We start from the raw sequence: 19,837 nt of genomic DNA, 5'->3' as shown, positions 1-19,837 counted from the left end.
CGCACGAGCCCGGAAGTGAGGGAGGAAGACTTTCGTTCGCAGCCACCTCCCAGCTGGAACCTCATCCTTAGTGCTCGACCCCGGGCGGTGTTAACTCGGGGTTCCGCCTCGGAATGCCTCCCACTTCTCTCGTCTAAGAGGAGCAGTAGCAACCTGAGCTCAGAGCGAAGCTAGCGAGCCAAAGACCCGCAGTGGGGATGCCCAGACGGTGCATTCCCCACGCCCCTCGGAACCGACTCTCATTGCTGCTGCTGCAAAAGCGACCGGTCGTGCGCCACCCGCCCGACTGAGGCTGCGCAAGCCCCGGGGTCTGGGTGGGGTGGTCCTCGTGCGCGCCGCGTCGCCGTGGAGACAAGGGCGGGCCCGGCGCGAGACTGGCGTCTAGAGGCGCGCGAGGCGCTGAGGCTGGCGTGGGCCGCGCGGGAGTTACGAAGCAGGTCCCGGACCGCCCTCTCCCGCCGGGTTTTCTCCCAGCGTCAGGCCCGATGGCTCGGCTTTCCCAGGTACGAGGCCCGATCCTAATGTCCCCACCCTCTTATGGGCTCGGCCTCTCCGGCAGGGAGCTCAGTCGGGTCCCTCCGAGTCCGGTGAAATCTGTGCGAGCCTCCGCTTCTTCCCCTAAAAGTCCAGGTGATGTTGCCTACCTGCGGGTCTGTGGTGCGGGAATGTAGGAAGTGCGACAAGAGGGCGCAGGACGGGGCCCGGAGCCTGCCATCCTCTCCCGCTATCCTCTCCCACCGCGTCTCCTCGGCTTCTTGTCCTGCGCCCCGGGGGCACCGCATCCTCCCAGGCGTCTAGTGCGCTCCTGGCCGGTGCTCGAGTCTACGCAATGCTTCTTAGCATGCGCGGATCCAAATGAGGGGTTTCCTTCTCCCGGCTAAGTGGCCCAGGAGAGCGGAAGGGCTGGTGTATGGGCGACCTTCCCCCACCGAGCCCGCAGGGGATAACGCAGTAAACAAACCTTGAAGCCTTCCCCGCGTGGGAGGTGGGTGCATGTTTTTATTTTATGGGAGGCTGTTCAGGTTTCCTAAGTGCTGTGTAGATGTGTTGTAAATATTTGTTGAATGAATGATGCTAGGGACTTGAGTACAGCCATACCTTGCTTTATTGCATTTAATAGGAATTGTGTTTTTTACAGATTGAAAGTTTGTAGCAAGTAGTCCTGCACGGAACAACTAGTTTTTCAACAGCATGTGCCCACTTCCTATCACTGACACTTTGGTAACTATCGCTATATTTCAAACTTTATTTCAGGTATGCCGTTACAGTGATCTGTGATCAGTGATCTTTGATGTTATTATTTCAATTGTTTTAGGTCGCCATGAACCTCACTGGTATAAAACAGTAAACTTAAGTGTTGTGTCTGACTGCCGCACCTACCTGCCAGTTCCCTGTTTCTCTCCTCCCTCTCGGTCCTCCTTGTAGCCTGAGAGGCAACAATATTGAAATTAGGCCAATTAATAGCCCCACAGTGAACCCTAAGTGTTCAAGTGAAAGGAAGGGTTTCATGTCTCACTTTATATCAAAAGCTCGAAATGACTAAGCTTAGTGAAGGAGGCACATCAAAAGCTGAAATAACGTGAAAGCTAGGCCTCTTGTACCAAACAGCCGAGTTGTGAATACAAAGAAAAAGTTGTTGAAGCAAATTAAAAGTGCTACTCCAGGGAACACACCAGTGATAAGAAAGCTAAACAGCATTATTGCTGATATGGAGAAACTTTTAGTAGTCTGGATAGAAGATCAAACTAGCCACAATGTTTTCTTAAACCAAAACCTAATTTCAAGCAAGACCCTAATTCTCTTCAATTCTGTGAGGACTGGGAGAGATGAGGAAGCTGCAGAAGAAAAGTTGTAAGCTGGCCAGGGGAAGCGGTTCATGCCTGTAATCACAGCACTTTGGGAGGCTGAGGTGGGCAGATCACTTGAGGTCAGGAGTTCAAGACCAGTCTGGCCAACGTGATGAAACCTCCTCTACCAAAAATACAAAAAATTAGCCTGGTGTGATGGTACTCAGGAGGCTGAGACAGAAGAATCGCTTGAACCCAGGATGCAGAGGTTACAGTGAGCCATGATTGAGCCACTGTACTCCAGCCTGGGCAACAAAGTGAGACTCCGTCTCAAAAAAAAAAAAATGTGTAACTGAGAAATTAGCTGGAAGCTCCTAGTGTCTAAGCAGGACTGCAGAGTTCATGGGCTTCACTTTAGGGTAATCTAGGGACAAGTCTGCTTTTTCACTGATGGAGAGTAAAGCACATGTTTCAGAATCTGGAGATCTGTTAGTTTTTAGTGTTTTCTGAGAAGACTTTTCCAGTCTCCTGCCTGAGAGGTACCATCTAGCTACCAGAATGTTGGAAGCAGGACAGCAGAAGGGACCTGAATACCCTGTCTGACAGGATTGGAAATCTGTGTGGCCCGCTTTCCTTTGGTATCCTCAAATCAAAGTTTTTCATTTCCTCAAACCTGTTAGGCCACTTCATTTTCCTTGTAAAACTGTGGAAATCCCTGGTGTCCCATAATCTCTTCTCTCATCTCTTTAACCTTATGGTTTGTTCCTTTGTATTCTTTGCTATCACCTTAGAAGGTCAATCTACATGTTTAACTGGGAGTCAACACCTAATAATTTTAGTTTTTCTTAGACTTTTTTTTTTTTTTTTGAGATGGAGTTTTGTTCTTGTTGCCCAGGCTGGAGTATAGTGGTGTGATCTTGGCTCACTGCAACCTCCACCTCCCAGGTACGAGCGTTCTTGTTTCAGCCTCCCAAGTAGCTTGGATTACAGGCATTTGCCACCATGCCTGTTTTTTTTTTTTTTAAAGTAGAGATGGGGTTTCACCTGTTAGGCTGGTCACAAACTCCTGACCTCCGGTGATCCACCTGCCTCAGCCTCCCAAAGTTCTGGGATGATAGGCGTGCGCCACCGTCCTCGGCCATGTTTTGTATTTGATTATCATTATGTATATTCCAACTTATAAGCAAGTTTATATTCATACATGTCCTTACTGAAAGCAAACCTGTGTCCTAGTTTTTCCAGTATATGTGTATTTTATCTGTGAGGTTACAGACATTGTTTGAGGCCGGAGATACATTGGAGAGAAGATCAGATATAATTCCTGTTTTCATGGAATTTATATTTTAGTGGAGAAGGCAGACATGTACAAATAGGTAGAATACTGGTATGAGTGTATAACAAAAGGGGGTCCTTGACCACGAAGGACATTCCACAGAATCATGATGACAGAAACCCAAGGCAGAGACACATTGATTATAGCAGTATTTCACCAAAAGTCACTATTTGAATACTCCTTCTATTTGATTTATTTGTAGAAATAGTCACTTATGATGACCTCTGTTACTTGGAGTGTGGTATCAGAAAATCTAGGACATTGGTTTGATGTAAGTAAGGATTGTTCGTTTTGTATGGATAAACTGGCTAATTCCTTGTCTGATTGTCATTGAAATATGTGACCTTGATTATAAGGGTAACTTCATTCTTGTAGAATGAAACATCTCGTAAATGCATCACAGTTACTCAACATAGGACGCGTTCACCCTGTTACCTTGCCTCCACCATTACTTAAATCTGACTCTTCTGTCTTACTACTTGTATTAGTTTACTAGGGCTGCTGTAACAAAGTACCACAAACCAGGTGGCTTAAAACTAATAGAAGTTGATTCTTTCACAGTTTTAGAGGCTAGAAGTCTGAAATCAAGGTCTCATCCTCTCCCTGAAGGCCCAGGGGAGGATCTGTTCCATGCCTTTCTCTTAGTTTCTGATGTTGCCAGCAATCTTTGGCAATTCTTGTAGATACATCACTCTAATCAGTGCTTCTGTCATCACATTGCATTCTCCTCTTTATGTGTATCTGTCCCTTGTCTCTTTTAAGAAAGACAGATCATTTTGGATTAAGGGCCCACCCTACTCCCATGTGACCTCATCGTAACTTACGTCTTAATTACTTCTGCAAAGACCCTGTTTTCAAATAAGGTCACATTCACAGGTAGCAGGGGTTAGGATCTCAGCGAATCTTTTTTGGGGAACATAGTTCAACTCACAACACTACTATTCCTCACACTAAAAAAAAAAAAAAAAAAAAAAAAAAAAATTAAAACTATGTCATAATGTATTCAGTTCCTAATGAATATTTTTGATAGAAATGATCACTATTTGAGAAATGGGCTGAGGCGCAGTGGCTCACGCCTATAATCCCAGAACTTTGGGAGGCCGAGGCAGGCAGATCACTTAAGGTCAGGAGTTTTCAGACCAGCCTGGTGAAACCTCATCTCTACTAAAAATACAGAAAGTAGCCTGCTGTGGTGGTGCATGCCTGTAATCCCAGCTACATGGGAGGCCGAAGCAGGAGAATTGATTGAACCTGGGAAGTGGAGGTTGCAGTGAGCCTAGATTGCACCTCTGCATTCTAGCCTGGGCGACAGAGCGAGACTGTCTCAAAAAAAAAAAAAAAAAAAAAAAGGAAGAAATAAAATGAAAACTAGGCAAAGTACAGTGGTGCCTGTCTGGAGTGCCAGCTATGGGAGACCGAGACAGGAGAATTGCTTGAGCCCAGGAATTTGAGATTACAGTCAGCTGTGATCACACCACTGCACTCCAGCCTGAGTGACAAGAGTGAGAGCCTATCTCGACACACAAAAAAAAGCACTTTGGGAGGCTAAGGTGGATAGATCAGTTGAGCTCAGGAGTTTGAGACCGGCCTGGGCAATATAGCAAGGCCCTGTCTCTACAAATAATAAAAAATAAGCTGAGCATGGTGGCACATACCTGTGGTCCCAGCTACTTGGGAGACTGTGGTGGGAGGACTGCTTGAGCATGGGAGGTTGAGGCTGCAGTGAGCCATGATGGTGCCACAGTACTTCAGCCTGGATAATAGCATGAGACCCGGGATGACAGCGTGAGAAAGAAAAAAGGCTAGGCATGGTGGCTCATGCCTACAATCCTAACCCTTTGGGAGGCTGAGGCGGGAGGCTCACCTGAGCCTGAGGAGGTGGAGGCTGCAGTGAGCTGTGATTGCACTGCTGCGCTCCAGCCTGGGCGACAGAGGGAAATCCTGTCTTTTTTTTTTTTTTTTTTCCTGAGACAGTCTTGCTCTGTCGCCCAGGCTGCAGTGCAATGGCACAATCTCGGTTCACTGCAGCCTCTGCCTCACGGGTTCAAGTGATTCTCCTGCCTCAACCTCCTGAGTAGGTGGGTTTGCAGGTGCCCACCACCATGCCTGGCTAATTTTTGTATTTTTAATAGAGATAGGATTTCCCCATGTTGGGCAGGCTGGTCTTGAACTCCTGACTTCAGGTGATCTGCCTGCCTCAGCCTCCCAAAGGGCTGGGATTACAGGCGTGAGCCACTGTGCCTGGCCAGAAATTCTGTCTTTAAAAAAACAAAAGAAAGAAAATGAAAACTCTACACGGTAACACTGATAACCATAAAAATTAATCTGAAGAAAAACAAGAAATCTTGGCCTCTACTGGCGTTTTTGTGAAGGGAAGTTGAAGGTGCTGAAGCGTCTAGACACAAAGAAAGAACCAGGCACAACTTTTGAGCGTGGCTCGCTCTCCTCTCAGTTTCCTTAATTAGAAAATAACATTTTGCAGATGACATTATTCTATATCTAGAAAACCCCATCATCTCAGCCCAAAAGCTTCTTAAGCTGATAACCAGCCTCAGCAAAGCTTCAGGATACAGATCAATGTGCAAAAATTGCAAACATTCCTATACACCAACAACAGGCAAGTAGAGAACCAAATATGAATGAATTCCTATTCACAGTTGCCACAAAAATAATAAAATACCTAGGAATACAGCTAACAAGGGAAGTGAAAGACCTCTTCAAGTAGAGCTACAAACTGCTGCTCAAAGAAATCAGAGGTGACACAAACAAATGGAAAAACATTCCATGCTCATGGATAGGAAAAATCAATATCATGAAAATGGCTATACTGCCCAAAGCAATTTACAGATTCAATGATATTACCATTAATTACCATTGACATTCTTCACAGAATTAGAAAAAAACTACTTTAAAATTCATGTGGAACAAAAAAAAGAGCATGAATAGCCAGGACAATCATAAGCAAAAAGAACAAAGCTGCAGGCATCACGCTATCCAACTTCAAGCTGTGCTACAAGGTTACAGTAACAAAAAGAGAATGGTTAAGAGAATGGTACTGGTGCAAACACAGAAACATAGACTTATGGAACCGAATGGAGAACCCAGAAATAAGACCGAACATCTACAACCATCTAATCTTTCACAGATCTGACCAAAACCAGCAATGGGGAAAGGAGTCTCCGTTTAGTAACAGGTGCTGGGAGAACTGGCTAGCCATATGCAAATATAGAAACTGGACCCCTTCCTTACGCCATATACAAAAACCAACGCAAGATGGATTAAAGACTTAAATTTAAAACCCAAAACTATACAAACTTTAGAAGAAAATCTAGGCAGTACCTTTCAAGACATAGGCGCAGGCGAAGATTTCATGACGAAGATGCCAGAAACAATTGCAACAGAATCAAAAATTGACAAATTTAGTTTAATTTCTAATTAAACTAAAGCACTTCTGCACAGCAAAAGAAACTATCATCAGAGTAAACAGGCAACCTACAGAATGGGAGAAAATTTTTGCACTCTATCCATCTGATAAAGGTCTAATATCTAGCATTTACAACATTATGAGATAAAAACAACCCCATTAAGAAGTGGGCAAAGGACATGAACAGACACTTTTCAAAAGAAGACATACATACGGTGAACAAACATGAAAAAAAGCTCAGTATCACTCATCTTGAGAGAAATGCAAATCAAAGCCACAATGAGGCTGGGTGTGGTGGCTCACCACTGTAATTTTAGCACTTTGGGAGGCTGAGGTGGGTGGGTCACTTGAGGTTAGGAATTTGAGACCAGCCTGGCCAACATGGTGGAATCCTGTCTCCACTGAAAATACAAAAATCAGCCGGATGTGGTGGCAGGTGCCTGTAATCCCAGCTACTTGAGAGGTTGAGGCAGGAGAATCACTTGAGCCCGGGAGGTAGAGGTTGCAGTGAGCCGAGATTGTGCCTCTGAACTCCAGCCTGGGTGACAGAGCAAGACTTTGTCTCAAAAAATTAAAAAAAAAAAAATAATTTAAATATAGTATTTTAAGTCAGAGACCTAGCCCATGTTCATCTAGTGTTGAATTAAGGAAGGCAGGAGACTAGGAGCTGGCGTGTAGCTGTCCAGAAGTGTGGCTCCTGAGAGGCTGCGAATAATTTTCTCTCTCTTTTATTCCCTTTTTTTTTGTAGTTAGAAGGGGAAGATAAAATACTTTGATTCAAGAAGAATCTGCTCACTGAGAAGTGTTTTATCAAGCCACAATTTCCATCAAAAAGTGATTAAGCAGAGAATGGAGAAGAAGGTTGATTCCAGGTAAGTGATGGGACTTCAGAAAAAAATATAACTGGAATTATGGTTCATATAAAACTAAACATTTTGTGTATGAAAAAATTATAAATTATGAGTGAGGTAGTAACTATGGGTAAGTTTTTAAAAAATCATTGATATTTTGAGTTTTTCGTTTGTAAGATAATACACATTTTGTACATTATGTTACAGTCAGAAAACATTCTGAGTGCATGGAAATATCAATCATTAAAATTTGATTCTGAGCAGAAGTGAGTATTACTCTCCTGAGCTTTGAAGTTATATCATTAAGGTTGGCTGGCTCTCGTGTCTTCTGCTTTTGATCATGGTTGCTTTCAGACTTTTACCTTCATTTGGCTGTATCTCTGCACTGAAGCTCTTGGCACCTTATATTGTGGCAGACTCTGTATAACTGTCCCTTTCTGGGTTTTGGTAATTGTTCCCTCCCCTCATCTCTTTGGGCCTAGAAGTAGTACCACCTTAGCTTCTACTGGCTTCAGGTTCCTGTACTGTTCCTTGTGGTTCCTCTACACCCACAAGTTTGTGAATATACCATCTTCAAATTATCCTATTTTTAGTATGTCATCTATTTTCTTGTGACCTTTCATAGGTTTTATCATTAATATTACTGGATTTTGTCACATGGTTTTTGTACATTTATTGAGATAATCATGTGGTTTTTGTTCTTTTTTCTATTAATAGGATGCATTACATAAATTGATTTTTGAATGTTAAACCAGCCTTGCATTCCTGGGATAAATCCCACTTGGTCATAGTGTTTATATGGCATATAGTTGTATTAGTCAGGGTCCTCTAGAGGGACAGAACGAATAGGATATATGTATATGTGAAAGGGAGTTTATTAAGGAGAATTGACGCACACAATCACAAGGTGAAGTGCCGTAATAGGCAGTCTGCAAGTTGAGCACGGAAGCCAGTAGTGGCTCAGTCCGAGTCCCAAAACCTCAAAAGCAGGGAAGCCAACAGTACACCCTTCAATCTGTGGCCAAAGGCTTGTGAGCCCCTGGTAAACCATTGGTGTAAGACCAAAAACCCAACAGCCAAAGAACTTCGAGTCTGATGTTTGAGGGCAGGAAACATCCAGCATGGAAGAAAGATGCAGGCCAGAAGACTTAGCAAGTCAGCTTATCCTACTTTCTGCCTGCTTTTCCTAGTGGTGCTGGCAGCCATTGGATGGTGCCTATCCACATTGTGGGTGGGTCTTTCTCTTTAGTCCACTAACTCAAATGTTAATCTCTTTTGGCAGCACCCAGATACACCCAGAAACAATACTTTGCATCCCTCAATTCAGTCAAGTTGATACTTAATATTAACCATCACAGTGGTTTTTATATGTTGTTGGATTTGGTTTGCTACTATTTTTTGAGGATTTTTATGTCTATAGTCACGAAGTCTATTGGTCTTTTTTTTTCTTTGTGGTAATATCTTTGTCTTTGGTATGATGGTGGTACTGGTCTCAATGAATTTGGAAGTGTTCCTCTTTTCTGGAAGAGTTTGTAGAGCATTATTACGATATTTATTTATTTATTTTTGAGATGGAGTCTCGCTCTTTTGCCCAGGCTGGAGTGCAGTGGTACAGTCACGGCTCACTGCAATCTCTGCCACCCTGGTTCAAGTGATTCTCCATCGTGTTGGCCAGGCTGGTCTCGATCTCCTGACCTCGGGTTATCTGCCAACCTCCGCCTCCCAAAGTGCTGGGATTACAGGTGTTGAGCCATAGTGCTTGGCCTATTATTTCTTTTAAAACATTTGATAGAATTCATCACTGAAACTGTCTGTGTTTTTTTTTTGTTGGAAAAAGTATTTATTTATTTTAGAGACAGGATCTTGCTCTGTGGCATGGGCTGGAGTACAGTGGCTTGATCACAGCTCAGTGCTGTTTCTAACTCCTGGGCTCAAGCAATCTTGCTGCCTCAGGCTCCCAAAATGCTGGGATTATGAGTGTGAGCTACCAAGCCTGGCCTCTTTGTAGGAAAAATTTTAATTACTCATTTGATTTTTTTATTTGTTAGAGATTTATTAGGTTTCTATTTATTCTTTTTGTTTGTTTTTTGAGATGACACTCTTGTCACCCAGGCTGGAGTACAGTGGTATGATCTCGGCTCACTGCAACCTCTGCTTCCCTGGTTCAAGCAATTCTCCTGCCTCAGCCTCCCGAGTAGCTGGGACTACAGGCACGCACCACCACATCCAGCTAATATTTGTATTGTTAGTAGAGATGGGGTTTCACCATATTGGCCAGGCTCATCTTGAACTTGTGACCTCAAATGACCCACCTGCCTCGGCCTCCCAAAGTACTGGGATTACAGGCATGTGCCACTGAGCCCAACTCTGTTTCTTCCTGAGTTAATTTTGGTAATTTCAGGTTTTTTGAAATTTTTCCATTCATTTATGTTGTCCAATTTGTTAGCATAAAGTTAATTGTATACCCTTATAATTATTTTAATTTATAAAGGGTCAGTGGTAATGTCCTCTCTTTCATTCCTAATTTTGCTGATCTGTCTTCTCTCTTTTCTCATTGGTTGATCTAGGTAAAGACTTGTCAATTTTGCTGAAGGACCCTTACTGTTACGCTTTTTTTTTTTTTTCCTTAAACTAATTTGAATTGGGTTCCTGTAGCTTGCAGCTTAGGGTGCGACGAATATACAGAAGTTTCTTACAGAATCCACTGGGTCTTGGGCAAAGTGGGAGTGAGAACTGTTTGAGGACCTATTCAGTAGGTATTATGGACCCTTCTTCCTGAGCAGTGCCATCTTTGTGCTCCAAAATTTCGTCTTGGGAGAATGAATTTGGTTGATCCAGCAAGGGTCAGTTTTTTCCCCCAGGTGTAATCAACTAGGACTAGGAGGAAGGTCATTGAGTTCAAGCATAGCTGCTGAGATCCTGCCCTTGTTGACAGACGGTCTCAGAGAAGGAGTCCTCGTGAGCGGAACCAGCACCCTGACAGTGTTTACTACGTGGTCCACAGAGTACTCTTTAGGCCTGCCTTATTTCATCTTCTCAAGCAAATTAATGATGGCCTTAATATGAAGCTCTGTGGCCTCTAACTCTGGCATGGTTTCTTTTTTTGTTTGTTTGTTTTGAGATGGAGTTTTGCTCTGTTGCTCAGGCTGGAGTGCAGTGGCGTGATCTCGGCTCACTGCAACCTCTGCCTCCTGGTTCAAGCGATTCTCCTGCCTCAGCCTGGTTTCTTCAAATACCCTGCTGCTTTAGGTTGGAGAGGCTAAGAAGGGAATGTATTTCCTTTAAGTTTTTTTTTTGTTTGTTTGTGACAGAGTCTGGCTCTGTCGCCCAGGATGGAGTACAGTGGTGTGATCTTGGCTCACTGAAGCCTCCGCCTCCCGAGTTCAAGTGATTCTCCTGCCTTAACCTCTGGAGTAACGAGGGTTATAGGTACATGCTACCACACCCAGGTAATTTTTTTGTATTAGTAGAGAAGGAGCTTCGCCATGTTGGTCAGGCTGGTCTTGAACTCCTGGCCTCAAGTGATCTGCCTGTCTTAGCCTCCCAAAGTGTTGGGATTCCAGGTATGAGCCACCGTGCCCTTGCCTTAGATGTTAAATAGCAGATTCAGAAAGGTATGGGAAAATGTATCATTTAAGATATCATTTTGAAACAGTGTAACTGTAACCCAGGTAAAGAAATAGGTTATTGGCCAGGTACGGTGGCTCACGCCTGTAATCCCGGCACTGTAATCGCGGCACTTTGGGAGGCTGAGACAGGCAGATTACCTGAGGTCAGGCATTTGAGACCAGTCTGACCTATATGGTAAAACCCCATCTGTACTAAAAATACAAAATTAGCTGGGTGTGGTGGCACATGTCTGTAATCCCAGCTACTCGGGAGGCTGAGGCAGGAGAATTGCTTGAACCCAGGAGGCGGAGGTTGTGGTGAGCCGAGATCACGCCATTGCACTCCAGCCTGGGCAATAAGAGTGAAACTCCATCTCAAAAAAAAAAAAAAAAAATTACATTGTAAGAATATTTCAGTTTATCTATTTTGTTGATGGGCATTTGGACTGTTTGCAGCTTTTAAATTCCTTTTTTATATATTGACAAATTATAGTTGTATGTATTAATAGGATACAAAGTGATGTTATGATTTATTTTTATTTTCATTGATTTTTTGAGATACAGTCTCGCCCTGTCGCCCCGGCTGGAGTTGCAATGGCGCGATCTTGGCTCACTACAACCTCCCCCTCCTGGGTTCAAACAGTTCCCCTGCCTCAGCCTCCCAAGCAGCTAGGATTACAGGTGCCCACCACCATGCCCAGCTAATTTTTGTATTTAATTTTTAATAGAGACAGGGTTTCACTGTGTTGGCTAGGCTGGTCTCGAGCTCCTGACTGGGATTACAGGCATCAGCCACCGTGCCCGGCTGATGTTATGATTTTTTAATACAATGTACAACAATGAAATCTAGCTATTTAACTTATCTGCCACCTCAAATATTTGACTTTTTTTTTTTTTTTCATTTTAGACAGGATCTCGCTTTGTTGCCCAGGCTGGAGTGCAGTGGTGTGATCATGGCTCACTGCAGCCTCAACCTCCTGGGATCAAGCAATCTTCTTACCTCAGACCCCCAAGTAGCTGGGACTTCAGTAATGCACCACCATGTCTGGTGAATTTTTGTATTTTTTGTAGAAATGGGGTTTCACCATGTTGCCTAGGCTGGTCTTGAATTCCTGGGCTCAAGCAATCTGCCCACCTTCCAAAGTGCTCGTACTACAGGTGTGAGATGCTGCACTCAGCCTTGACATTTTTTGTGATGAGAAGATTTGAGATTTTCTCTCTTGGGGATACTGAAATATATACTACTCGGGTGTGGTGACTCATGCCGGCAATCCCAGCACTTTGGTGTTTTGTTTTGTTCTGTTTTGTTTTAGACAGAGTCTTGCTCTTTCGCTCAGGCTGAAGTGCAGTGGCGCGATCTCAGCTCACTGCAACCTCTGCCGCCTGGGTTCAAGCGATTCTCCTGCCTCAGCCTCCTGAGTAGCTGGGATTACAGGCGCACACCACCATGTCTGGCTAATTTTTTTTGAATTTTTAGTAGAGATGGGGTTTCACCATGTTGGTCAGGCTGGTCTCAAACTCCTGACCTCGGGATCCACCATATTTGTCTTTGTCTTTGTGTGTTTGGAGTATTTCAGTTAATATAATGTTTTCCGTTTCCGAAATTCATGTTGTCGAAAATGACAGACAGAATTTCTTTTTCTCTCTTTTTTTTTTTTTTTTTTTTTTTGAGACGGAGTCTCACTCTGTCGCCAGGTTGGAGTGCAGTGGTGCACTCTCAGCTCACTGCAGCCTCTACCTCCCGGATTCAAGCGATTCTCCTGCTTCAGCCTCCCGAGTAGTTGGGACTCCACCACGCCCGACTAATTGTTGTATTTTTAGTAGAGACAGAGTTTCACCATGTTGGCCAGGATGGTCTCAATCTCTTGACCTCATGATTGCCCGCCTCAGCCTCCCAAAGTGCTGGGATTAGAGGTGTGAGCCACTGCACCCAGCTAACCATCTGTATTTCTAGTAAGTTCCCAAGTGATGGTTATGGTGTTGGCTTTGGTATCACACTTTGATAACCACTGTTCTGTGGTATCCACCTCAGAATAGATTGTGGACCAAAGATTATGGGAATCTTCAGTTTTGCTAGATAATGATTTTGTGAATTGTTTGTACCAGTTTATACTCTTGCTGGCAGTGTGTGAACATGTTCATTGACTTACCAACACTATACTAATCTGGTAGGTATGTCTCATTGTACTTTGTGTGTGTGTGTGTGTATTTCTTTTTTCTTTTTTTTGGGAGGGGAGGGGGCGGGGGGACAGGATCTCATTCTGTTACCCAGGCTGGAGTACAGTGGCATGATCATGGCTCACTGCAGCCTCGACCTGTCAGCTCATGCAATCCTCTCTCCTCAGCCTTCCAAGTAGCTGGGACTACAGATACGCATCACTATGCCTGGCTAATTGTGTGTGTGTGTGTGTGTGTGTAGACAGGGTCTAACTTGGTTTCCCAGGCTGGTCTTGAACTCCAGAGCTGAAGTGATCCTCCTGCCTCACCCTCCCAAAGTACTAGGATTATAGGCATGAGCCATGTGCCAGCCTCGTTGTGATTCCTATTTTTATTTCCTGAATTCCTGTTGTGACTTAGTACATTTTTTTTTTTCTTTTTTTTTGAGATGGCGTCTCCCTCTGTTGCTCAGACTGGAGTGCAGTGGTGTGATCTCGGCTCACTGCAACCTCCATCTCCCAGGTTCAAGCAATTCTCCTGCCTCAGCCTCCTGAGTAGCTGGGACTACAGACACGCACCACCATGTCCAGCTAATATTTGTATTATTAGTAGAGACGGGGTTTCACCATGTTGGCCAGGCTGGTCTTGAACTCCTGACCTCATGATCCGCCCACCTCGGCCTCCCAAAGTGCTAGGGCTTAGTACCTTTTTATGTGTTTATTGGGTATCTAGATTTTCTCTTTTTGAAGTACATATTCAAGTCTTACTCCTGTTTTTCTAATGAGTTGTATGTTGAGTATTTGTACTAATTAATATATAGGAGGTTTTCTGTTTTTGAATGTGAATCTTTTGTGTGTTTTATGTGTGATAAGTATCTTCTCCCTCTGCTCACTTCATCATTCGATGAATTAAGATGTTTTAAATTTTAGGCCGGGTGCTGCGGCTTACGCCTGGAATTCCAGCATTTTGAGAGGCCGAGGAGGGTGGATCACTTGAGGTCAGGAGGTAGAGACAAGACTGACCAACATGGCAAAACCCCGTCTCTACTAATAATAACAAAAATTAGCGGGGTGTGGTGGTGTGTGCCCGTAGTCCCAGCTACTCGGGAGGCTGAGGCAGGAGAATTGCTTGAACCTGTGAGGTAGGGTTTAGAGTGAGCCAAGATGGCACCCCTGCACTCCAGCCTGGGCAACAGAGTGAAACTCTCAAAAAAAGAAAGAAAGAAAGAAAAAAAAAAAAAACCAGGCACAGTGGCTCAACCCCTGTAGTCTCAGCACTTTGGGAGGCCAAGGCAGGCAGATCATTTGAGGTCAGGAGTTCAAGACTAGCTTGGCCAACATGGCAAAACCCCATCTCTACTAAAAATTTAAAAATCAGACTGGGCGCGGTGGCTCATGCCTGTAATTCCAGCCCTTTGGGAGGCCAAGGCAGGCAGATCACCTGAGGTCGGTAGTTCGAGACCAGCCTGACCAACATGGAGAAACCCCATCTCTACTAAAAGTACAAAATTAGCCGGACGTGGTGGTGCGTGCCTGTAATCCCAGCTACTTGGGAGGCTGAGGTAGGAGAATTGCTTGAACCCGGGAGGCGGAGGTTGTGGTGAGCTGAGATCACTCCCTTGTACCCCAGCCTGGGCAACAAGAGCGAAACTCTGTCTCAAAAAAATAAAAAAATAAAAAAAATCAGCCAGTTGTGGTGTCACGTATAATCCCAGCTACTTGGGAAGCTGAAACGGGAGAATCACTTGAAGCCGGGAGGCAGACGTTGCAGTTAGCCGAGATGGTGCCACTATACTCCAGCCTGGGTGACAGAGTGAGACTCTGTCTCAAAAAAAAAAGAAAAAAAATTTTAACTTAGTAAAATTTGTGTCTTTTCTTTTATAATTAATATGTGTTCTATGAGGGGTAAGGAATCTATTTCTTCTTCCTTGATGTCATGAAGATATTCTGGTTTTTGTTTTTTGTTTTTTTGAGACAGGGTCTCACACTGTCACACAGGCTGAATTACAGTGGCACGATCAGAGTCACTGTGTGGCCTCAACCTCCCAGGTTTAAGCAGTCCTTCCATCTCAGCCTCCCAAATAGAGGCACTACAGGCGTGTGCCACCACACCCAGCGAATTTTTGTATTTTTTGTAGAGATGGGGTTTCATTGCTCTGCCCAAGCTGGTGTCAAACTCTTGGACTCAAGCAATTCGCCTGCCTCGGCCTCCCAAAGTGCTGGGATTACAGGTGCGGGCCACCATGCCTGGCGTAAAATATTTTGTATCATCTTTAAGAACTCATTATTTTGCTGTTTACATTTTATTATCCAGACCTCCTGAAATTGACTTTTGTTGATCATGTGAGTTAAAGATCCTATTTCATTTTTTTTCACATGGATATGTAATTAACCCAGCACAGTTTATTGAAAAAACAGCTCTATAGTGCCATTTTTATCATTACTCAAGTGTCCATTAAGGCCAAGTCTGTTTCTTGCTTATGTACCTTGTTCCTTTGGTCAATTTGTTTCTGCTACAAAATTGTGATGTCTTGAATATGTAGCCTTGCAATAAGCCTGATATCCGAGTAAGACTGCTTATCTAACACTTTTAAGAATGTCCAGGCTATTCTTGGTCTTTTGTAATTCTGTGAAAGCTTCAGAATCCACTTGCGAAGTCCTCTTCCTCCCCAAAATAAACTCTATTGTTGTTGGGGTTTTTTTTTTTTTTGACAGTCTTGCTCTGTTGCCCAGCAGGAGTGGCACAATCTTGGCTCACTGCAACCTCCACCTCCCAGGTTCGAGCCATTCTCCTGCCTCAGCCCCCGGAGTAGCTGGGATTACAGGCACCCACCACCATGCCTGGCTGTTTTTTGTATTTTTAGTAGATATGGCATTTCACCATGTCGGTCAGGCTGGTCTTGAACGCCTGTTCTCAGTCAGGGTGATCCGCCCGCCTTGGCCTTCCAAAGTACTGGGATTACAGGTGTAAGCCACTGTGCCCAGCCCTCTCTTGGGGGTTTTAATTGAGGTTACTTTGAATCTATAGATTAGAGTGGGAAAAATTGACATCTGTATTGTACTGAGTTCCCCATTTTGCCTATAAAATTATTAGATTTACTCCTATGTTTTATATTTGTGATGCCATTTGAAAATAGTATATAAATATATGTAATTGTTTTTTCTTTATTGCTAGTTTATAGAAATATAGAGTTGACCCTCATTTATTTGGTTTTTCTCTCTTCCTGATCAGTTTCACTAGCTGTCAACTGTATTAGTCTTTTTAAGGAACCAGCTTTTCTCTTTGATCTTCTCTGTCTGTTTTCTCTTTGTGGCTGCTTTTCTTAGAAAATCCTGCTTACAAGGTTGACCCTTGGCTGGTGTCTGGAAACTTAAGATTTCAGAAGGGTTCCCACCGTTCCCTAACTGATGAATAGTTAACTGGACCTACACTGTTGTGTGTTCATGCAGTGTTGTTTATGCTGAATACTAGCACTCCCTCTAGGAGTCTGGAATTTTGGTATGTGTCAGGCAGAGGGTGCCTGTCTGACCAGCCCTCAGTAAAAGCTTGGGTACTGAGTCTCTAATAAGCTTCACTGATATGCAACACTTCTCACGTGCTATCACAGTTCAGTGCCGGAGGAATTAAGAGTGTCCTTTGTGATTCCACTGGGAGAGGATTCTTGGAAGCTTGCACTTGGTTTCTGCCAGACTTTGCCCTGTGCCCCTCTTCCCTTTGCTGATATGTTTTGTATCCTTTTGCACGAAGATCAAAGAAAAAATCATAATGGAAGTTAACAGATATGTTGTAATGCTCATAAAAATACTATGTATCAATATATAAATACAACTACAGTCATGTTTAGAGGAATGTATAATGGGTTTAATGCATTTAATGTATACCATTAAATGCATGTATAAAGAATTAAGACTGAAAACCAGTGAACTATGCATCTATCATTTTTTCCTTTTCTATTCTTTTTTTTTTTTGAGACAGAGTCTTGCTCTGTCACTCAGGCTGGTGTGCAGTGGCGTGATCACAGCTCATTGCAGCCTTGAATTTCTGGGTTCAACAAGTGATCTTCCCATGTCAGTCGCCCATGTAGCTGGGACTACAGGCATGCATCACCACATCTGGCTAATTTTTTTTTTTGAGCCGGAGTCTCCCTGTGTCTCCCAGACTGGAGTGCAGTGGTGCGATCTCTACTCACTGCAAGCTCCGCCTCCCAGGTTCACGCCATTCTCCTGCCTCAGCCTCCCGAGTAGCTGGGACTACAGGTGCCTGCCACCACGCCCGGCTAATTTTTTGTATTTGTAGTAGAGACGAGGTTTCACCTTGTTAGTCAGGATGGTCTCGATCTCCTGACCTCGTGATCCACCTGCCTCGGCCTCCCAAAGTGCTGGGATTACAGGCGTGAGCCACCACACCCGACCTTTTTTTTTTTTCTGAGACACAGTCTTGCTCTCCTGCCCAGGCTGGAGTGCAGTGGAGTGATCTCGGCCCACTGCAACATCTGCCTCCTGGGTTCAAGCAATTCTCCTGCCTCAGCCTCCCGAGTAGCTGGGATAACAGGCATGCGCCACCACGCTCAGCTAATTTTTTGTATTTTTAGTAGAGACAGGGTTTCACCATGTTGGCCAAGCTGGCCTCCAACTCCTGACTACAGGTGATCCACCCACCTTGGCTTTCCAGAGTGCTGGGATTACAGGTGTGAGCCACTGTGAGCAGTCTAATTTTTAAATTTTTTGTAGAGATGGGGTCTCTCTGTGTTGCCCAGCTGCTCTCAACTCCTAGCTTTAAGCAATCCACCCACCTTAGCCTCCCATAATGCTGGGATTATAGGCATGAGTCACTGCCTGCCAAAAAATTTTTTATTTTAAAATTTTAATTAATTAATTTTGAGACTGAGTTATGACACTGGCTATTTTTTGTATTTTTGGTAGAGATGGGGTTTCACCATGTTGCCCAGGGCGGTCTTGAACTCCTGGGCTCAAGTGATCCACCCGCCTCAGCCTCCCAAAGTGCTGGGATTACAGGTGTGAGCCGCCATGCCTGGCCAAAAATTATTTACTGATAAATATAACACAAATACAGAAAACAGCACCAAACAAGTGGGTGCCCTAGTGAATTATTATATGGCAGACACCTTTGTAACCACTACCTGTTTAAAAAAAAAAAACAAAAAAAACCGTAAGACCCTGGCAGTCATTTCTGAACTTCCTTCCAAGCCCACTGACTGCCCCGCAGAGAGTAAACTACTAACTTGACTTGAATGGTAATTACTTTCTCACTTTTCTTCATGGTTTTATTACCCAATTGTGTATCCTTAAAAACTATATAGTTTAGCTTTGCTTGTGGGTTTTTTTAGCAGGATTATAAGCTACTTTTTTTTTTTTTTTTTTTTGAGATGGAGTCTGGCTCTGTCGCCCAGGCTGGAGTGCAGTGGCGTGATCTCAGCTCACTGCAAGCTCCGCCTCCCGGGTTCACGCCATTCTCCTGCCTCAGCCTCCCGAGTAGCTTGGGACTACAGGTGCCCGCCACCATACCCGGCTAATTTTTTTGTATTTTTAGTAAAGATGGGGTTTCACCGTGTTAGCCAGGATGGTCTCGATCTCCTGACCTTGTGATCCGCCCGCCTTGGCCTCCCAAAGTGCTAGGATTACAGGCGTGAGCCACTGCGCCCGGCCTATAAGCTACTTTCATTGTTTTCTTTATAGTTACCAACATTTTTTGGATTTCCTAAAGTGGTTCTATATTGCTTTTTTAAAATTCATTGAGATATTATTCACATATTATACAATTCATTCATTTCAAGTGTGCAATTTGATGGCTTTTATAATATTCATAGAGGGTTTTTTTTTTTCGTTTGGGATATGACCTCTGTTGAACTCACCTACCAGAGTGGAAGTAATATGTGTGCAAAACCAAATGTCTGTTGATATAACTTCTGCATCATAATTAAAATACAGGCAGTATCTAAAAAATAGTCATCTCAATCAAAATCCACTACTTCCATCTGGGCATGGTGGCTTATGTAATCCCAGAACTTTGGGAGGTTGAGGTGGGAGGATTCCTTGAGTCCAGGAGTTCGAGACCAGCCTGGGTAACATAATAAGATCCCATCTCTATATAAAGTAAAAAAAAAAAAAAAAATAGCCAGATGTGGTGGCGCATGCCTATAGTACCAGCTACTCAGGAGTCTGAGGTGGGAGGATCACGTGAGCCTGGGAGACTAAGGCTGTGTAATTTGTGATTGTCTACTGCATTCCAGCCTGGGCAACAGAGCCAGACCCTGTCTTAAAAAAAAAAAAAAAAAAAAAGTAGAGTTCAAGACCAGCCTGGGCAACACAGTGAGACCTTGTCTTTATTAAAAAAATTTTTAAAAAATTAACCAGGTGTCATGGGGCATGACTGTATTCCCCTGGAATCGCCAACAGTAGAGAGCTGTTAGATTAATTAGAGACCTGAGATAATAAGAAATCCAGGCATCCTTTACATAGTCTTCTATTGTTCTTTCTTCCCAGAGACTTGCGAATGTGTGGAATGACACCATCACCAGCAATTGTAGCCTTGATAAGACAGTCCAATTCTTTTTCACTAATAGCAGGTTGCAAATGATGAGGGGTAATAGCTTTACCTTTAAATCTTTTGGTGCCTTTGATGCCACTTCAAGTATCTCTGCAGTAAGGTATCCAAGG

General features: G+C 43.8%; 1 protein-coding gene across 21 annotated transcripts in view; it reads left to right on the top strand.

Moving 5' to 3' along the window:
* SFI1 (SFI1 centrin binding protein) overlaps window positions 1-19,837 on the top strand; it is a 113,415-nt gene continuing 93,578 nt past the window's right edge. For 3 of the 21 annotated variants that reach the window (XR_012089479.1, XR_012089481.1, XM_073006801.1), the window contains exons 1-3: window positions 2-503; window positions 7,298-7,416; window positions 11,911-12,051. Coding sequence is in view for 16 of the 21 variants with exons in the window: in XM_073006801.1 (XP_072862902.1) it covers window positions 486-503; window positions 7,298-7,416; window positions 11,911-12,051 (278 nt within the window). In the remaining 5 variants the exon portion in view is untranslated. Of the gene's footprint in view, window positions 504-526; window positions 631-1,138; window positions 1,222-2,711; window positions 2,733-3,322; window positions 3,392-7,293; window positions 7,417-10,706; window positions 10,845-11,910; window positions 12,052-19,837 lie in introns of those variants that run through there. The other 18 variants (XR_012089482.1, XR_012089480.1, XM_073006798.1 and 15 more) reach the window with 12 other exon arrangements.

The sequence above is a fragment of the Chlorocebus sabaeus genome, chromosome 19 (assembly GCF_047675955.1).
Source record: "Chlorocebus sabaeus isolate Y175 chromosome 19, mChlSab1.0.hap1, whole genome shotgun sequence".
Lineage (NCBI taxonomy): Eukaryota > Metazoa > Chordata > Mammalia > Primates > Cercopithecidae > Chlorocebus > Chlorocebus sabaeus.
This window is presented reverse-complemented; position numbering and strand designations above follow the sequence as displayed.